Source organism: Sceloporus undulatus, chromosome 1 (genome assembly GCF_019175285.1).
Source record: "Sceloporus undulatus isolate JIND9_A2432 ecotype Alabama chromosome 1, SceUnd_v1.1, whole genome shotgun sequence".
NCBI lineage: Eukaryota > Metazoa > Chordata > Lepidosauria > Squamata > Phrynosomatidae > Sceloporus > Sceloporus undulatus.
The window spans coordinates 244,562,163-244,582,075 of record NC_056522.1 but is presented as its reverse complement, the minus strand read 5'-3'; the positions used below and the strand labels follow the sequence as shown (position 1 = coordinate 244,582,075).

Below are 19,913 nucleotides of genomic sequence, written 5' to 3'. Positions count from 1 at the left end.
ACACACACACACACACACACACACACACACACACACACACACACACACACTTCTTCCCCACAAACCCCTTGTGTTAGCATTTGATTTCCCAGTGTGCTGTTTTTTATAATATAGCACATGCAAGCAATGCAAGCTTGGACAGCGGAGAGAAAAATGTTAAATCCAAAATTAAATTCGGAAGCAGAAAGATAGAAAAAGCACACAAAAAGGAGATTCAAGCAGGCAGCAAGCAGATTCTGAGATTTAAAAGTCAGGTCTGATTAGCAGATACTATACTCAAACTGAGCTAATTCTTTTTAAAATATGTTTTTGGTGGTTATAGCCGCAGAACAAATGGAGGGATGATTGACATCAGAAGACAAACTGGAATGATGGATAGAATTAATGTTAGTTGGGGAAGCGAGTTAGTAACAGGGGTAGACTGAGCTTCTTGAAGTGGAGAGAGAAGTAATGCAGCCTCATTCATCTTGCTTGCAGCCACCTTATTCTCCTTCTGTCACCTCACCTCACCTCCCCTTCACTTCCCAACCTGTCCTGAAGTGCAAAGTAAAATTATCTGTGCAGCCTTTGCTTCTTTACAGTAGAGACATCAGGTCAGCAGCAGTGAGAGTGGAAGTAACAGCAGCAATGGTGTGTTATGGAACATTGACAATAGCACCGTCCACCACCATGTGAGGGGCAGGGGAAGAGAAGGAGATTGGAGTGAGGGGGCCCTGCCACATGAGGCAGACATCTCACTTAACCTAACAGTAGGGCTGACCTTAGTTTCTGACTTGTATCAGAAACAGGTGAGGAGTTACAAGACAGAGAATTAATGGAATGAATATGGACAGACAGTTGGTGAAAACTAAGAGGCTCGACAGGCCGGCACTTTGTGTGGTGTTAGGGTACAGCATTCACACGCTGGATGCCTTAACCCTGCCCCCAAGGCACCATTTTGGCATGCACTGGTCTACACAGTGTATGCCATCATGACTCCCCTCTGGTGCTGCGCAGTACCAAAGAGGTGTCATGAATCCGCACTGGAGGGTGCAAAAAGGAGCCGTTTTTTGGTGGCTCATTTTTGTGCTCACCTGAGGCTGGATTGGGTCCACAGTGTGAGGTTGCCACGGCCCTGATCTGGCCAGTAAAGGGGCAGATGCATGTATAGCCCCTGAGTTAGCAAAGAGAGTGGACAAGTTCAGTTGGTCATAAGACAAAGACGAGTTTGTCTAGGTCAGAGAAGTTAGGCTAACTTATTAGAACCAATATGATATCATTTATTTCTTACATAAGTACTTGTTATATATATTTTATGTCCCATTAATAAATAATATTAATGGTTTAATTATCTCTGTTCTGGGACTCACATCATACAGTTATAGCACTAGGACTCCACTTTAATTGCCATGGCAACATTCTATGAAATGCTAGCTTTATAATTTGGTGAGTATGGAAACTCGCTGGCAGATAATTCTAAACAACGCTCCCTCAGTGTCAGTTTCAGGATTGCATAGGATGTTGCCCAGGCAATCAGAGCACAATTATATATATTATAATTGCGTGGTGTGAATGGGTCCCTCGTCCAGTGGTTTTTTAGACAGGGAAATCTCATACACTGGTGATATTGAACTTACTGTATATTTCCACTGCTTTTGACTACAGCGTTTTCCAAGTTCAGATCTGCAGATTAGGCTGGTTATTTCCAAGGGAGTAGACAACATAGATTTCTCCAAGCATGTAATGCACTTCATGTTTGTTAGAAAGTTATGAAGCTGTAGACAGCATTTTGCCTTTTAAAGTGTAACTGTCACATTCTGTCTTCATATATTATATGTTTTGGAGCTTCTGTCTTGGGTAAGTATTTTAGGCACAGGGCAGACTGTCCAAAAAGAAGGTCTCCCGGTGCCTAGTTTTGGTCCGCGGGGAATCCACAGCCTCCAGACCACGGGACTTCCTCGCAGACCAAAAGGAACCCATGAAAAGCGGGTTCTTCTTGCAACGCCATTATGACATTGCATTGCGCCAATAGTACATCGCAGTGTCATAATGGAGCCACAAAGTGTGGATGCTATGCATCTGGCACATAACAATGGGAGTGCCCAGCTGTACAGGGCACCACCATTTTGACACACTCATCACATGCGAGGAGCAAGAGGCATCTAGAAGTGCTGACCCTCGCACATGATGAGGGCATCCTATACCATCTGTCTGGACCTGGCCTTAGTTTGAAACTTAAGCCTCAGTGCTAGTTTGGGTCAAGGCCAAAAAAATGGCCATGAACAAAGTGAATCGTGCAAAATAACCTGAAGACATAGGTTCTCTTCTTTCTGAAAAAATAAAGTAAAATCTTTCCTCATGTGGCTAAAATGCAGAGCATAAAATATGCACAGAATTTCCAAATCTCCAGGACCCCAAAGCCCATGATTTCATGACACCATGAGGTGGTGCCTCTGAGTTTACATTGGCATCTCTTGAAAATCAACAATCTGTTATTTGTAATCATGGTCCAATGGTGAAAAGAAGAAGTCCAGTGCACCTAAAGGGCATGTGAAGAAGTAAAGTATGCCTGCGTTATATGCGGGCGTGCTATATGTGGCTTTGAGGATATGCTCAAAGCCATGCAGGAGCACGTGGGGGCACGGGGTGGCATGTCCCATTCAGATGAATGGGGCATGCTCCAATGGCGTGCGCCCTGCGCGCTGCCACCACATTGCCATGGGCTCGAGCATCCGCGTTTTTTCCTTTATGTGGGGGGCGGGGTCCGGAACGGATCCCCCGCATAAGAGAAGGGCAGACAGTTAAGGTGCAGAAAGCTGGGAAATACCAGGAAAGTTTTTGTAAATCCCACTATGGGGCGATATTGTCAGGGATGATGGGAGTTGTGGCTCTTCACCTGGCCTGGAACTCACCACCTGGTTGTGCACCACGCTGACCAGTTTTGGCCAGTTGTTATATCTTTGCAAGAGTTGCAGAAAACAGGCTGAAGACCCCGACAAACTCTCCAAGCCTTCTCACTCTTGCTTCCACAGAAGTCTTCACCCTTCTTCACCAGGGTCCTGCTGGTTCTTGTAGCTTCACCCAAGACACCAGACAACTCAGTAGTCTTATATAAAAGATCTACTTTATTCTACTATATACAGCTCCAAACAATACTCAACTCCTCACTCTCCAAACCACTACTACAACCCACACAATGCACTGGGATCCATAGTCATTATTATAACCAAAGCATGGCACCACCTACTGTGGTCTGTTTCCACCCAGTAGGCATGTACATTATTCCCATTGGTTCTCCTTGTTCATCCCACAATTAGTGATTTCATCATCTCCGCCTTGACCACTTAACAATTGTCAGGTGTGTCCAATTATCCACTATGCATTTCTTGTCCTTGGCACTCAGGACCTGTTAATTGTCTTACCATTCACACCTGTGTGGTTCTCAATTGGCTTCTGCTGAGTCACTCTGACTCTCACATACAAGTTTTATTTCTCTTACTGTATAACCCATGTGGGAAGGGGCGGGTTGAAGTTTCCCTTTCTGAAGCCAGATTGAGGCCACAGCAACTGCATGCTGTGGCCTCAATCTGCCTGAAAAAGGAGCAGCAAATAGCCACTTTTTTGGGGGGGGGGGACAGCAAAAAGCTGACTTTTTTGCCTGCCTGCACTATGGCTGGAAGCTGGCTTTATGATGCTCTGGCAGTGTGCAGCATGTTAATGCTATGCTGCTAGAGTGTCATGAAGCCACCTCATGTAAATGGTCAGGCAACTTCTGGGTGGCTTGGGAGCATGCAGCATGTGAACATCATACTCCCAAGCCACCCAGAAGGTGGCAAAAAGGGGAGGTCTGTTTCGCCCTTATGTTGACCTGTTTCAGATTAGCTGAATTGGATTAGATTAGTGGAAATCTGTAGTACAGTATTATATTGCATTTCCAGCTGCTTTTTGTGCTGGAAGCTGGAACAGAAGTATTTTAGTCTTGTTTTGTGCTCAGAACAAGGGATGTTATGGCAGGAAGGGAAAGAAGAAGAAAAAAGGACACAATCCCCATCTGCTGAAACTGTTCTCCCTTATGCTATATAGCACGAAAGGGTTTAGGCTTATGGAAAAATGTGAAGTATTTTGAAAAGGTGAACAAAGTGTTTGTGTCCCTGTTCAAAAGGAATTACAATCTAATATCCTTTTACACCGCACAGTCATAGTACTATGATTCCACGTTAACTGCCATGACAACATACTATGGAATTCTGGAGCTTATAGTTTGGTGAGGCATTAAAGGGGCTCCCTGGCTGAGGATTCGTAGACTTCATCTACATTACAGAATTAATGCAGTTAGACATCATGTTAACTGCCATGGCTCAATGCTATGGAATTCTGAGATTTCTAGTTTTGTCATGTATTTAACCTTTTCTGTCAGAGAGCTCTGGTGCCACAATAAACTTCAAATCCCAGGATTCCACAGGATGGAGTCAAGCAGTGTCAAACAGCATTAATTCAGCAGTGTGGCAGCAGCCAAGGGACAAATCCCATAAAGCTATTGTTGTAGGGCTAAAGAAAGATAACTGAATTAATGGGATGTACTCGCTACATGATGTCAGCTTAATCCCTTTGCTGGTGTACACTTCAATTGTTTCAGAAAGACACCTTGTCATTGATGAGGAAACCCATCAATTATTTCCAATAAAGCTGCTATCCATGTAGTCCTGATCATGTGATAATATCTTTCACTTCAGAAATGGAAGAGACAGGACATGTTGCATGAGGGATTCTCTTCCTCTTACCCTCCCCCCAGGTATTCCCAAGCAGGCTGAGCCCTGCCTGCCTGCCTGCCTTTCTTTCTTTCTTTTTCTTTTTTTGTTGCTGTCATCTGCCATCTGACCTTGCCTTTCCTACCCCTCCACCACCCAATCTTTCCCATCTCTCCTCTGTCCAATCTCTCCTTTCTCCTCTCTGCTTCCCAATCTCACTTTTCCCCCACCATTCAGTCTTACATTTCCCACTCCCTCCACCACCCTATCTTGCCTCCCACCTCCAATGCCTGATAGCTCCTTCCCCTAGCCAATTGATCTTGCCTTCCTCCAGGCATACCAGCCTCACCTTTCCCACCTCTTGCACTGCTTTATCTCTTCTTTCCCTCTCCCACCACTCAATCTCAACTTCCACCTTCCTGATCTCACCTTTCCCCCGCTGCCACCACCTGATCTCATTCCCCCCCCCCTTCCCTTCTCCCCTGCAAGCCAATCTCATCTTTCCCACTTACTCTATCATCCAATATCTCCTAGAGTGGAATAATAGTGCTATAACCTCATATTGTGAAAAGGCCCTAAAAAAGACTAAGGAGAATATGAACGTGGAAAAGAGAAGTTTAGAAAACACAAAATGGACAGAAATGCAATAACATGCTGTTGGGTAAAGCCATGACTTATGACTGAGGGAGTAAACTATAGGCTACGCATAAAACAACAATCTCAGAACTTGAAATTCATGTTTTTTTTTAAAAAATCTTTCTTTACTTGCTAATGCTGCATGAGGAGATGGGATTATATTTCATCAACCATACTGAAAGCTAAAACATCCACTATTTTTTTCTGCCTGCAATCTGTGACCTTTGCATTCAGTACCAATGCTACTGAAGTAGTAGGGAAGTACAAAGACTTCCTCATGCCTTTCCCACCCCTTCCAATTTTGCCTTTAATGTGTTTTCATTTATTTATTGTTAATTGCTTCTAGTTCAGATTTCCTGAAACTATGGTGACAGTGCTCATCACCCAGTAATCCACCAAGTTTCTTTGAAACCTCCAAAAATTGCTTTTGTAAACTTAATGCCTCTCTATAGCTCCTTTCCGGCTTAAAATATCTACTTCATGTTTATCGAGGTCATCCATATGCTCTAAAGAAAAGAGATACATTTTCTCTCTGCTGAACAGCTAGAGCACTGCATTCATCCATGTTATCAACAAACCAGCAATAGAGCTGAGATTAATGGGAGAAGAGTTCACAACTTCAGCAAGGTATTTCAAAGAGGTTTTCAGTTTTAAACAATAGGAATACTTAGAAGAGGCTGAAATATCACAGACGTGTCAGAACCAAGGAATCTGTTTTGTTTTTGTTGGACTTTTCAGCATCCTATCTGTACTTTCACCACTTCCAAGTTCCCAGCAAGTTTCAAGACTCCCTCCATCTATTTCCTTTGCTGACAGTGGTGAGGATTTGGGTACATTCTTTTTCTTTTTTAATGTATTCCATTTTGACAGCCTAAAAACCCTAAAGGCACCAGATACAATCTAATTCAAACCAGTGATTCAAACCCTGGTCTCCAGAGTTGTAGTCCAATGCTCAAACTGCTGCACATAAACGAAGTGAGAGCCAACATGGTGCAGTGGTTTGAGCACTGGACTACGACTCTGGAGACCAGGGTTTGAATCACCTTTTGGCCAACTCCCAGATAAATCAGAAAGCAGCTGCACCTTGAGTAGCACACTCCTTGGAGTTTTTTCACTTTCTCTCAAACTGAAATAAGATGCATTTAGAAATGTGGATTTTGTGCTCCCCCCTCCTCTATGATATATAAATACTTATGTAAATGTGAACTTCTGTTCAGATCTTTTCATTAGAAAAAAAATATTTCTACAATAGTGTAGAAAAGTGGAGGGACAGATTTATGAGTGAACATATGCAAAGTAGAAATAGATTTGTTTGCTCATCTCTAGAGGAAAGGTAAGCATGATGCAGCATCAGAGGACAAAAAATAAGTAAGGATTAGTTGGCAGCCTATTCTGAACTCCAGCCAACTATAAGCAACTTAGATCTTCACTGATTTTTTAAATTTGTTTTTCAAGAAGCGAGTAGGAGAGATGAAACATAGTGAGTTATGTCAGCAATTTCCTCAAGAATATATCTCTGTTATACACATATACCCTAAATATATTAGATCTTGGAAGCTAAGCAGGGACAGCCCTGGTTAGTACTTCAATGGGAAACTGCCAATAAATACTAGGTAATGTAAGCTATATTCCAGATGAAGGAACTAGCAAATACACCTCTGAGTATTCCTTGCCTAAGAAAATCCTATGAAATTCATGGGATCGCCATATGTCAGCAATTGACTTGAAGGCACACACACATATGTATATTAAAATATAAGATATAAAGGAAGCAAAATGTGTGTGTATGAAATCAACACTGAAGTAGAAAATACACAAACCATTGATTCAGGGTTCCGTGCCGGTATTCATGGTAGCATGGAGATTCTAGGAACAGTACTCCAAAATAACTTTTCAAAGCACTCAGAATATATAAATCACCCTGTATATAATGGGCTCCTGGTATCTGCTGGGGATTGGTTCCAGAACCCATGAAAAATACCAAAATCCATATATGCTCAAGTCCCATTATGTCCTAGAGTGTAGTAAAATTGTGTCTCTTATATAAAATGGAGCTGAAACAAAAAACATGTCTGAAGTAAAGTTTGAGCTGGGAAAGAATGGGATACTCCTCACCCGATCCTAATCTAGATGTGTGTGCCTGCCTACAACAAGCAAAGCAACAGCACCTGCATCTCGAATCTCTTACTATGAATGGCAAAACAGAGAGAACCAGCTATTCCTCAGCATGTCAAAAACAAAACAAAACAAAACAATGAGCTGTAAGTTTGACTTCCAAAATTGAAATCATAACAGAGTGACTGTGAAAAGGGAAGCTCAGTAAGCCAGGCCAACACAGTTTGTGGAATGTTAGGGGGAAGAGTGCTATTGGGTAAAAATTTTAAAACCAGAAGCTTCTCTGTTCAACAGCCAAGTAGGACCAGTAGGAATAGAGAGAGAGGCAGGAGCCTATAGGAATGAATTAAACCTTGAGAAGATCATAATAGTGTAGTAGTGGTTTGCTGTTAGACTATGAGCCTAGAGACCAGGGTTTGAAACCATGCTCAGCTTCAGAGAAAGGAAAAGTCAATCTCCTTCTGAACAAATCTTGTCAAGAAAACACCATGATAGATAGTGTTGCCATAAGGCAGAAATGTCTTGAAGGCACACAATAACAACAAGGGCTGCGTCCACACTGCAGAAATTTCTTTTGACACCACTTGATGAGAGAGTTAGGAATAGAGAAATGATAAGGGCTAAGAAAGGCAAGGGACAATAAGTGAGAGGGAACTTTGGTTTGAAGGAAACAACATGTGGAAAGAGCCCAGGAGAAGTGTTTTAATGGAGGTATTACATCATACTGTATAATTGATCCAACATTGGGCATACACATTATATATATATATATTAAAAAAGGATAAATAAGGAGTATCTGGCATGCATGTATTATCTGGGTGCTACATTTACCATTTATAGCAGATGAAGAGCGCTGATTTTTCTTCTTTTCTCAAAAAACTCTAGCTTATTCCAAGCAACAAGAGGGATTGTAGCAGATTAATTGATTTCACAATTTGTAAATAACTGGATTTGAAGGCAACTTGGTTTCTAGAGTTTGCCTTCTATTGAGCTAATTTAACAGCGTATTGTTCTTTGATATTGGATGGTTATTATTGACTTGATTGAGTCTAGCTGTTTTGAGTCTGGCAATGCTAAGGACTATTAATTGTTCTAAGGTTTTTATATTTTCTTTTATTTTGCTGTCTGTTTCTGATCTTTTTCTTGTTAATTCATTTTCTTCTATGGCTCCTACAATTTCTCATAATTTGATTTTCATTAGGTGTCTTCCCCATTCTCAGCTCCCTTTCAATTGCTCTCTTTGAAACTGCTGATCAATCAGCTCAAAAGCAATGACAGTCCATGACCATTTTCTTGCTGAATCTCTTCATCTTCTTGCTCTCAATGAAACCTGGCTTCCAGCTCATAACACTGTAACCTCTGCTGCTCTCTCATTTGGTGGACTGTTACCCCTGCTATCCAACTTCTGTTGGTTTCAACTCTTATCTTCTCCTCAACAGCACTTTTTTCTTCTTTCAAACTTCATGCTATTAAACCTTTATCATCCACTGGTATCTCCTACTAAGTTTTTGTCAGATTTTGAGGCCTGGCTGACTTTTTTTTAGTGGATGAAGTCCCTTCCTTGATTAAAGGGGTCTTCAATATCCATGTGGATGACATGAATAATCCTACAACTGTATGTCTCTGCTCTGTGTCTTCTTTTGGTCTCAAACTCTGTTCTAATGCACCTACTCACTCTTCTGGTCATTACCTTGATATTGTTCTTACAAAAAAAATGCATAACCTCTGACTTCATGCCTAGGGATTTCCCATTGTCTGATCATAATTTCATCTCTTTTACCCTCACCCATAATCCACCTCCTTTCGTGACCTTTATTCTATTGATCCTGTGACTTTTGGCCAGGCTCTGGATTCTTCTTTATCTTCCTTAAACCTTGGAGACTCCATGAATCCAGCCATCTCCTTACTCAATTCTTATCGTCAACCCTAGATAGTTTTGCCCCTTTATTGATATGTGCAACCTCTTCTATTAAGCCACACCTTTCAGAATCTTGGCTCACTCCTATCATTCAGTTTCTTTGTTCTTGTTATCGATGCTGAATGGTTGTGAAAAAGACCAGGGAATGGGATGATTATATTCATTATAATATATATATTTTTTGCATGCTATTTCCTTGGCAAAACAGAATTATTATAAATCTGTGATTGAGGCTAATGTCATTTTGCACATTCGATTATCTATTAAAACCTGCTTCTCTGTTGGTTCCACACTCATTTTCACCCACTTATTTCACCAATTATTTTACTACTAAAATTGAAATAATCTGTTCCAACCTTGATTCCCTGCCTTCTTCTTTTACTCCAGAAAATCAATAATCTATAACTAGAAGATTCTCTGCTTTTTCTTCAGTTTCACTGGATGAATTATCTAAGCTCTTAAATTCTTCTAAACCAATGACCATCCCCCTCGATCCACTTTCTTCTCATCTTTTGATTTCTTCTCTTCTTTACTATCAACCTTTCTATATCTAATGGCTCCTTCCCTTCTGCCTTTAAACATGCTTTAGTTTCTCAAATCTTGAAAAAGCCTTCTCTTGTTCTATTTTCACTCTTGAGCTATTGGCCTATCTCACTTCTTCCTTTTCTATCTAACGTTTTAGAACGTGTTGTTTATTTTTACTACCTGGAGTTTCTTACTGCTAATTCTACTCTCTATCCTTTTCAGTCCAGCTTTAACCCACTGCATTTGACTGAGACTGCTCTTATTAAGATCACTGATGATCTTTTACTGGCTAAATCTAAAGGTCTTTATTCTATTCTAGTCCTCTTGGATCTCTCTGCTGCATGCAACACCACTGATCATGGTCTCGGTGGATTTACTCCAAGACCTGGGTTTTGCAGGATTAGTTTTAAATTGGTTTAAATCCTACCTGTCAAACAGATCTTTTGTGGTCATTACAGGAAGTCAGCTTTCTGCCTCCTTCTCATCAGCTGTTGGAGTCCTCCAGGGTTCTGTTTTGGGTTCTCTACTATTCTCCTTTTATAACCTGTCCCTGGGGAATCTTATTAGCTCCTATGGCTTTCAATATCACCTATATGCTGAAGACACCCAGCTGTACTTTCTTACCTCTGCGGATTTGCCGGGTGTTGTGCAGCAATTATTATTATGTCCTGCTGTTTTTGAGTGGATGATTCACCAGCATCAGAAGCTCAATATGGCAAAACTGAGCTAAATCTCTTCCTACCCAAGCCATCTTTGCAATGTTCTTTGTCAATTACTGTGAATGACATTTCTATTCAATGTGTCAATGATGCCCATAGTCTTGGCTTCCTATTTGACTCTTTGTTACCATTCACTCCACAGATCCAGGCTACAGCCAAGTCATGCAGATTCTTACTTTATAATCTCATCAGAATTCAACCATTTCTTTCTGTTTTGATGGCAAAGACTTTGGTGCATGCACTGGTGATATTGTGCCTGGATTATTGCAACTCATTGCTAGTAGGTCTTCCTATTTTCAACCTTAGCCCCCTAATATCTGTGCAGTGCTCAGAAGCCAGGGTCATCTTCTTTGCCCGTCACTTTGACTATGTTACTTTCTTGTTGTTATCCCTCCATTGGTTCCCCATTCCTTTCAGAATCCGATATAAAATTCTTCTTCTGGCCTTTAAAGCCTTTCATGACTTCGCTCCCTCTTATTTGTCAGTGCTCATCTCTCCTTACCACCCTCCACACGAATTGAGATCTTATGACACCGGTCTCCTGACCCAGCCAAGGGTCTCCTCCTCCCCTGCTTGAATCTGCCCTTCTCTTGTGCTGCTCCTCATGCCTGAATTTTCCTCTCCACACAATTAAGAACTATTACTTCCTTAACTAATTTTAAGGCTGGATTGAAGACACTCTTGTTTAGGGAGGCAATCCAAATTACTGATTGTTAATTTGCTGCTTACTTTGTTTTTTATTGTATACTAGTTAGTATTGTTTTAGAGATATTTTAATCATGTAATGTAGTTGTTTTAGATAAGTTAATAATAATAATTTATGAATTCACATCATATCATATAGATTATTTACAACAAACCATATGGATAGTTTGAGTGATTGAGCAAGTGCTTGTTTCTATAATTTATTATTTAAGGTGTAAGTGTGTGGTTGTATCAACTCTACATATTATTTCACAGTTCACTGTGAGTTTTGGGTTAGGCCTTACTCTCAATTCTTCTTTCACTACCAATAATCAGGTGAGTGATCATTTATGAGCCTGAAGAAGAGAATAAAGGGGAATGCTACTTCCGTGCATCAAGTCTACTAAAGTTTCTTTCATTTTCATTATGCAGACATTTCTTTACTGTGTATCTGTTCCAAAAATGCTATGATACCTAACAGTATACATCTTGTAAATGATCCATTTAAACAAAAGAACAACTGCATTAAAGGGATGACATGTTTTGATGATAGAAAAACATATCCTTTTCGTTCACATCCCTTTAAAACTTCAAAGCTTTCAAACATAGTTTGGGCATAAAATGTAATCCTTGCACAAATCTGCACCTTGATTTGAATTTTGCATATTTCATCTCCAATCCACTGGCATGGGGGATAGGAGAAAGAATGAAAGAGAGTGACTGTGTGAGGGCGAGCGAGACACATGCAGTTTACCAGTACCCAGATCTTCACAGCAATATTTCTTATCAGCAGTTTTATTATCCCTAATATCAATAATGTTGGTAGATTTAAAAAATTCTGTTATATAAAACTTATAAGCCACTTAGCTGAAAGAAAACAAAGCATAAGGAAAAAAGAGAAAATAATTACCTATCTTTGATGCCACAGAGATCAATGCGGAGATTGCTAAAATTCCCCAGGAAACCTTGCTGAACTAAAATGAGGTCCTTGGGCTGGTTATCAATAAAGATGAGTCTCATGCAGCCTTGAAAACCCATAATGGGATTTAAACATTTCAAATCGGTAAGATTGTCAGGGCACCCTGTGGGACAAAAAGGGGAGAAAAGAGTTAGATGAAGTATAGTTAAATGATAATTTATTTCTTGGGGATTTACCAATGTAAGATCTAATTATTCCTAGTGTTTTCATCACTTGCTCAACATGAGCATCTGATTACAAATTCTGTGGTAATAAAAAAAAAATAAGAAAGAAAATGGACAATAATGTGATAAAAAGCATCTTGAACAAGTTCAGTGTTTTTGTTTGATTGATTTTAAGATACAAAATGTGCAACTCATCTAGAACCACCTCCTGAACATGTTATCATGGTGAGGGAACAAAGATACTTGTGCAAGTTCAACATTTTTAGTGGTTGTTGTTATTCCACCAGTATATATAGTGCTATATAAAAATAAAACAAAAAGTAAAGTATAATCCTTATTTAATAAAAAAAAATGTTGCCATTGTCTGTTCTATGGTTTTGGAGTGGCCTGCAGGGCCCAAATCACGGGGAAACATGTGGGAATTTCAATGAGGAGTACTTATTGGTTCATCTCAGGGGTTAAAATAAAATTCAAAATATTTTGAAAATGGTTGAGAAAACATGTTGCCATTGTCTGTTGTATGGTTGACTATTGGGATAACCTGACGAGAGTATTTTCAATTCACACTTTATTTTGCACAGAACTTCCTCCCCCGCCCCCCAGCAAATATTGTTTCATGGACAGAAATGTTTTCTATGGGGGAACTGCACGTTTATGTGTGGAAATAGTCACCAACAAAAGCATTTTCTACACATTTCTGCAGAAAATGCTGCTTTCTGTGCAAAAAACAAACAAACAAAAACTTGGAATAGTTTTCAAAAGCCGCATTGTGTTCAAAGGCTTTCTTGCAGCAGGACAAAACTGCTAAAATTGTTAATTGGTTCGTTTGAGAACTAATTTAGTAAAGAATTGCATCTTTAGTGCATTTAAATATCCTAAAATTTTCTACTTGGATTTGGCAGGAGCTTTTCAGAGTCCCAGGCAGAGAAAAGATTTTCACTTGGATTTAAATTGGAAATGCCAGGGCCCTCCTGATGATGTTTGCCCTAGTAGCATAATCTGGGATGAAGTCTGGAAAAATCCAATGGAGGTCATAAATTGCCTAAATTGACACTGAGTCCCATAAACAGTGGCTGGGCAACAGCAAAGATCTCTTTCAGAAATCTCCAAAAGGCCCATTACCAAATCTTATTCAAATGATCTACATCTGTTATTTATATGTTGTTCTCATAGCTCCCCACATAGTCCTATTTAGAGCAGTCATAGCTACAATGATTTTGGAGTGTAAGAATATACACAGAAATGCTCAAGAAAACCCTTGCCCTGCTATCAATTAGTTTACAGAAATTGATAAGGATGTAAAAATCATCATAAAACATTGCAATCCAGTATGGAAATATGTGTCAACCAGAGCTAATTAATTTTTAAGCCATTAAATCATACATGCACATGATTTCCCCAACAATTTCCTCTAACATACTAGATTTCCCCCAATTAATATGCATGTTAACATATGCTTTATGGGTAGAGAGATCTTGTTGCACCTTTGAGACAAACTGAAAGAAAGCATCTGAGAAAGTAGACTGAAGTCTATGAAAGCTCATGCTTCTTGTCTTTCCTCCTAAGTCCACCCTTCCACACTCCTTTTCTGTCTCTGTGGACAACATTTCTATTCAACCAGTCCAGCAAGCCCGCAGTCTTGGTTTTATTTTTGATTCTTCTCTGTCGTGTATCCCTCAGATCCAGACCACAGCCAAGGTTTGTAGATTCTCTTTATACAATATTGCCAAAATCCCACCATATCTCTCCGCCTCTACTGCCAAGATCCTGGTCCATGCCTTAGTGATCTCACGACTTGATTACTGTAACATCCTTCTGGCAGGGCTTCCTCTTTCTCACCTCCGTCCTTTAATTTCTGTCCAGCATTCAGCTGCACGCATTATCACATCTGACCATATCTCTCCTTTGCTGGCATCCCTTCACTGGCTCCTCCTCCCCTTCCGTATTCAGTATAAGCTCATGCTCTCCACATTTAAAGCCCTTCATGGGTTGGCCCCCTCCTTACTTATCAGACCTTCTTTCTCCTCACCTTCCCACTCGGGCCCTCTGTTCTGGTAGTCAAGGTCTGCTGTCCCAGCCCAGGATTTCCTCTGCCTCATCTCGGAGTCGCCCCTTTTCACTCACTGCCCCTCACTCCTGGAACCTTCTTCCCCCGCGAACAAGAGCCATTACTTCTTTAACCAGCTTCAAAATGGAGTTGAAGACCATCCTGTTCAGAGAAGCGTTCCCAGGCCTTGCTTAATTGTCGTTTGCCTCGCTAGATGAAGATTAACCACCCATTATGAAGCCAAGCCCTCCCTCCAGTCCACCTGCCTTGGTCCAGGCCTTGGAAGTAGAGAAGAACTGCTGGACCTCATCCCCTTCCCCACCACTACTCCCTTCTCCTTTTGTGTGGTGTCTTTTTAGATTGTAAGCCTGAGGGCAGGGAACTGTCTAATTAAAAAGACTGTATGTACAGCGCTGTGTAAATTTACTGCGCTTTATAAATAAAGGTTAATAATAATAATAATAATGCTGCCAACTTCTTTCTCTCAGTTAGCCTCAAAGGTGCTACAAGATCTCTCTACATAATGATTCTACAGACTAATATGACTGATATCTTTGAATTCTATGCTTTAGAGGATTAATGTGACAGAATTCATTAGGATGGGGTGCCACTCCTTTTGTCACATTCAAATAAATTGGAAGGCCTGCTGCCTCCAGAGATATAAGAATTGTAAAACATGTACAACCTAATCTGTGTGATTTCTTTGAGAAAACAGAAGGGGAAAGGATGGGAAGGGAAGAGGAAAAGGAAGAAATTTCTGGAACCCAGATCACATCAGAAAAGCCGGGATTATGAAGAAATTATGGAAAAGAAGAAGTGAGCATTGGAGTGGGGATCATTTATTTAACAGGAGCCCAATCCCATTGAATTTTAGGTATAAAAGGTTAGTATTCTCCCCATGGGCCTGAATGGGAAAATGATGTTTGAAGTTTTTCTAGGAGATGAAGGTAACTTTTCTTCTTCTATTGATTATTTGTGGATAAACTGCAATTAATCCCTTTGTAAAGCATTTGGGAAATTAAGGATGAGGGAAACCTGTCCTCAAATTCACCCTGCATTTCTTTCTCTTTCTCTGCCTTGTCACCTTTCCCATTATGTTTCCTTTTTTTAAGGTGAAGGTAAAAGTTTCCCCTTTGACATGATCATCAAGTTGTGTCTGACTGTAGGGGACAGGGCTCATGTCCGCTTCTAAAATGAGGGAGCCAGTGTTGTCAAATATGACTCTGTGGTTCTGCAACCAGCATGGCTGCACATCTGCTGTTACCTTCCCACCAAAATGGTACCTATTTATCTAATCACATATTTACATGCTTTCAAACTGCTAGGTTGGTAGAAACTGGGTCTAGTGACAGAAGCTTACTCCATCATGTGGCAGTTGGATCTTGAACTGCCCACCTGCTGACCATGCAGTCATCAGAGTTAGTGTCTTAACTGCTAAGCTACTACATATGTTTTACCCACCTCCTTTTGTTAATACAACTAAGGTAAGATGGGTACAGAAAAGAGAGAGCTTGTTAGATATGTAATCTTTTAAATCAGACATGACACAGATTGAATTTGGCATCTGTGTCTTTCACATGTGAATTGTGCTTTACCATTGATCTTTGCAGGCTGCCCTTTTTGACTGGAAGTGGGAAGGCAGAAAGGCTGCAGTGATTCTGTTACGTAGAAAAACTTGTTATGCATATGCTCAGAGACACTCAGAAATTTCAGCTGAAGGATTCATTCTTGATTCAGTGCCTGATCTTTGTAACTATAAACTTGTTGATTTTCTTGTAGTTGATCAGTGCCTACTAACTGAAATACATCACATTTGTGTAACTTCTAAAAAAAAAAAAACATTTTACAAGGGAGTGTTGGTGGGGCTTGAAAGAGATGCAGATGATGGCAAATTGAACTGAAGACATCATAAGAGGAGATACCATACTTTAAGACAGCCCTTCCTAACCTGACATTTTCTAGTCATCCCACCATTGCCCAACAATGATCTGATTATGGGCTTTGCAGACTATTTGGGGAACAAATCAGGCAACTTTAAAAGGACAAAAAGTGGCCTTTTTAAGGAGGCTGCAGCAAGAGTAAAAATCTCTCTGCCATTCTCTGTAAACCCACAGATCTGTACCAATGCTCCAAAAAACCAAACAAAAACAAAACACCATAAAAACAAAAAACCTTTTCCCAGATGTACTAACTCCAGTGGCCAGCTAATCTGGAAACAGCTATGCATTGTAATCTACCAAGGTTCATTGTCTGCTGTGTGTTGGAACTGCAAAACAGAGAGCATCACACATGCAGCAGACATTACAGGCCTAATGCATGACTAGTGACTGCCTATGACTTCCTAGGTACTAAGAATGTAGACTTATTCTAGGCTGTGTTCTGCATCACATCAGTTAGCAAGCTGAAACAGAAACAAAATTAAAGTGTCTTTGCACCTGGCTAAGCCATGAAAAGTCCATATAGCAGTGAAGCAACAGCTGGGTAAGGTTGAGGTAATGATTTCATGCCACCTGCTGACAAGGTATGCCCTAGAAACCCTACACCACCTTTTGGAATATGATGTTTGAACTGCAGCGAACTTTATGCCATCTTGCTCGGGTGATGTCGGCATGTGTGTGAAAAATGACTGCAATGTTTAGGGAGAAATAGAAAGGGAAAATGAAAATGTCATCTGATAGCATTGTGCACCCTGGATATAATCAGAGAATGCTGAGTAAACCCTCTGAAATATCAGAAGTGCAAAGATCAAATCAAAATGAAGTCTTTAAAGCCTCCATATTTTTCAAGATGGTTTTAACAGAAACAGCATCACACATAAAGAATAGCCAAAGAGTATTAAACTGGGACAAACATTCTTTTAATCTTGCTAGCATAGCACCAAAATTTGGAATTGGAAAACATGGTTCGAAAGCAGTTTAAAAGAAACAGACCAAAACTGCAATGATCTGGGCAGGTACTATCATTGAAGATTTTCACACTGGCTCCAGCGCTACTAAAACGTCCTCCAAACCACCCTAAAATGTGGGGAAAGAGCCTGTGTCTGAATGCCAGGTACACTTCCTGAATTACCATGGAAACATGCCTCCCCCCTTTGCATCCCTGAATCGGTTCTGGGAGAGGATTTCCTCTGAACGCAAACCTTTAAAGTCTAGAATAAAGCCCTGAGTGGATTCACTGAACCCATAACATGGACATCATCAACACACCATGGTTGAAGTCCAGTGTGATGTGCGTCACACAGCCTTTCACTTTCCCTGATGTTGACTTGGTGTCCTCAGGTGTGATGGAAGATGCTTGGTGTTCTCAGGTGTGGTGGAAGATGTCAGTATCTAATGGTGGTCAATAGCAATACTATTGTGAGTGATGAAGGCGGGCACACTACCTTGGCCTTTGCCTCAGGCAGCCACACATCTTAAACTGGCTCTATTAATGATCAGTTTTACACATCTGTGATAGAAATGTGCCAGAATCTTTTTGAAAACTAGATTTTTAAGATCCTATAGGCTCCACTGATATCCACAAACAGAAGTGCCTACGCTCAAATTATCTCTCTCTTCTTGGTTATATTTGTCTCCAAAGGAAAACAAGATATGCATTTGCAGGAATTTTATGTGAATTCAGAAATTATTCCTATTCTAGATTCATTGATTCAGCTGTGGACCAGCTATCATCCAGAACCTCATAATGTCATCAAGCCCAGGAAGAGCTTGGAAAAGAGAAATCTGGTCTGACGCCCCCACACAATTTCACCACCCCTACACAATACTATCATTCACAGTCTTCCCACAACCTTGCTACCATCTCATTAATTTCAGCCTTGGCAGGCTGTTTACAAAACTGACATGCTTTCATATTTGCTGGAATTGGAGAATAAAATCTGGCTTCTTCATATATTGCAACTGCTCATTTTTTATGGGTTTTGACAGCTGAAACCCCCAAACATTTTGTTTCTCAGTTTTCCAGGAGGCAATACAATATAACTGTTTACCAACTGAATACATTTTTTAAAAGTATTTAAAACACACAAAACAAAATGGGACTGAGCCATAGGTTTTTTTAACCATTTTTACTAAGGTGGGAACCATCTTACCTCCAAAAAAGTAGCTGTGCCCTGAATAAATCTGAGAAACTGTGGTTGCATGAACAGCAGATGTGACATCATTATCTAGAGTTAGAGTGATGCGATGTCTTCTAGCATTGATGTTAACTGAGTGCCATAGGCCATCATATAGATTATTGCCTGGAAAAAAACACAGAGTATAAAACCAATCACAGAGGATAAGATGGACGAGAAGAAAGAGGTGATGCTTCTGAATAATTATGGTACTTCAGGAAAATAACAAAAATACCATCCAGAAATAACAAAGAGGAAAATGGTATAAACAGTGTAACACAAATGAATCTTGGTTCCCATGTGATTAACTATAAAATCAGATAACATTGCAGCATATATCAGAAATTTTCCCATTCAGTTTAATGGAGGTGATATATACAAGTTTTTTTTATTTCTTTTCACTGCCGCCAACAGAGATGCAAGTTCACTTTCCAGCACTTTCATTTTTAAATAAATAAATACATAAATATGCAGTCTGGTCCAAATATGGCAATGGAATAAAGCTTTGGGCAAAGTCAAGATGAAAAGAAATTCACCTCCAGTTGCACACATCAAATTTACTAAATACAGGAATTCTCCCAACACAGACTGGATCATGTTGTACCTGTCTGACCTGTAGGTGTTAAAGTTGGAGAGTCCCTCATAAAAAAAAAAAGAGATGGCACTAATTCAGTTCTACCATGCCTAAATACACAGACATTCAAACTCAAATTTCTAAGAGCTAAGCACTCTAACCCTAGGCCTGAATTCACAAATTTGTTGTTCCCACACATTTTTGTGCGTGTATTTTTTTTTTAATTTTGTGCATTTCTATATCAACTATGGAAAAAAAAGAAGGTTGATGATTTCTCTTAAAAATGTATTGAAATTCTCACTCATCCCCACACACTCCTTTCATTTCTAAACTAAATGAGGAAATTCTTCCTTAGTTATTTTGATGTGGGTACACTGAAAGAGTTTTGTTCTCCCTTTTTTCCACCACATAATTGTTGACTTTGTATTTCTGACACATCTCAGTCTCTAGGAAAGAGTAATTCTTCAGAGCAGTCTTTTTGGCCTGATCACTTACTTTATTCTCATTAACTTTCCACCCCTGGAAGGCTTGAAGAGCAAGTCTCATCTTGCCTTACAGCTGTCTCGCAGTGGATGCACCATCGGCGTTTGAAGCTCAACATGTCCAAGACGGAGCTTCTTGTCTTTCCCCCTAAGTCCACCCTTCCACACTCCTTTCCTGTCTCTGTGGACAACATTTCTATTCAACCAGTCCAGCAAGCCCGCAGTTTTG

The 19,913-nt window shown here is 40.2% G+C and overlaps 1 protein-coding gene across 1 annotated transcript in view; it reads right to left on the bottom strand.

Annotated features, from left to right (window-relative positions):
* CNTNAP5 (contactin associated protein family member 5) overlaps window positions 1-19,913 on the bottom strand; it is a 479,983-nt gene that overhangs the window by 187,673 nt on the left and 272,397 nt on the right. Inside the window, exons 9-10 of the mRNA XM_042445209.1 lie at window positions 18,605-18,754; window positions 12,235-12,406 (exon numbers count right to left, since the gene is read on the bottom strand). Coding sequence (XP_042301143.1) covers window positions 12,235-12,406; window positions 18,605-18,754 — 322 coding nt within the window. The remainder of the gene's footprint in view (window positions 1-12,234; window positions 12,407-18,604; window positions 18,755-19,913) is intronic.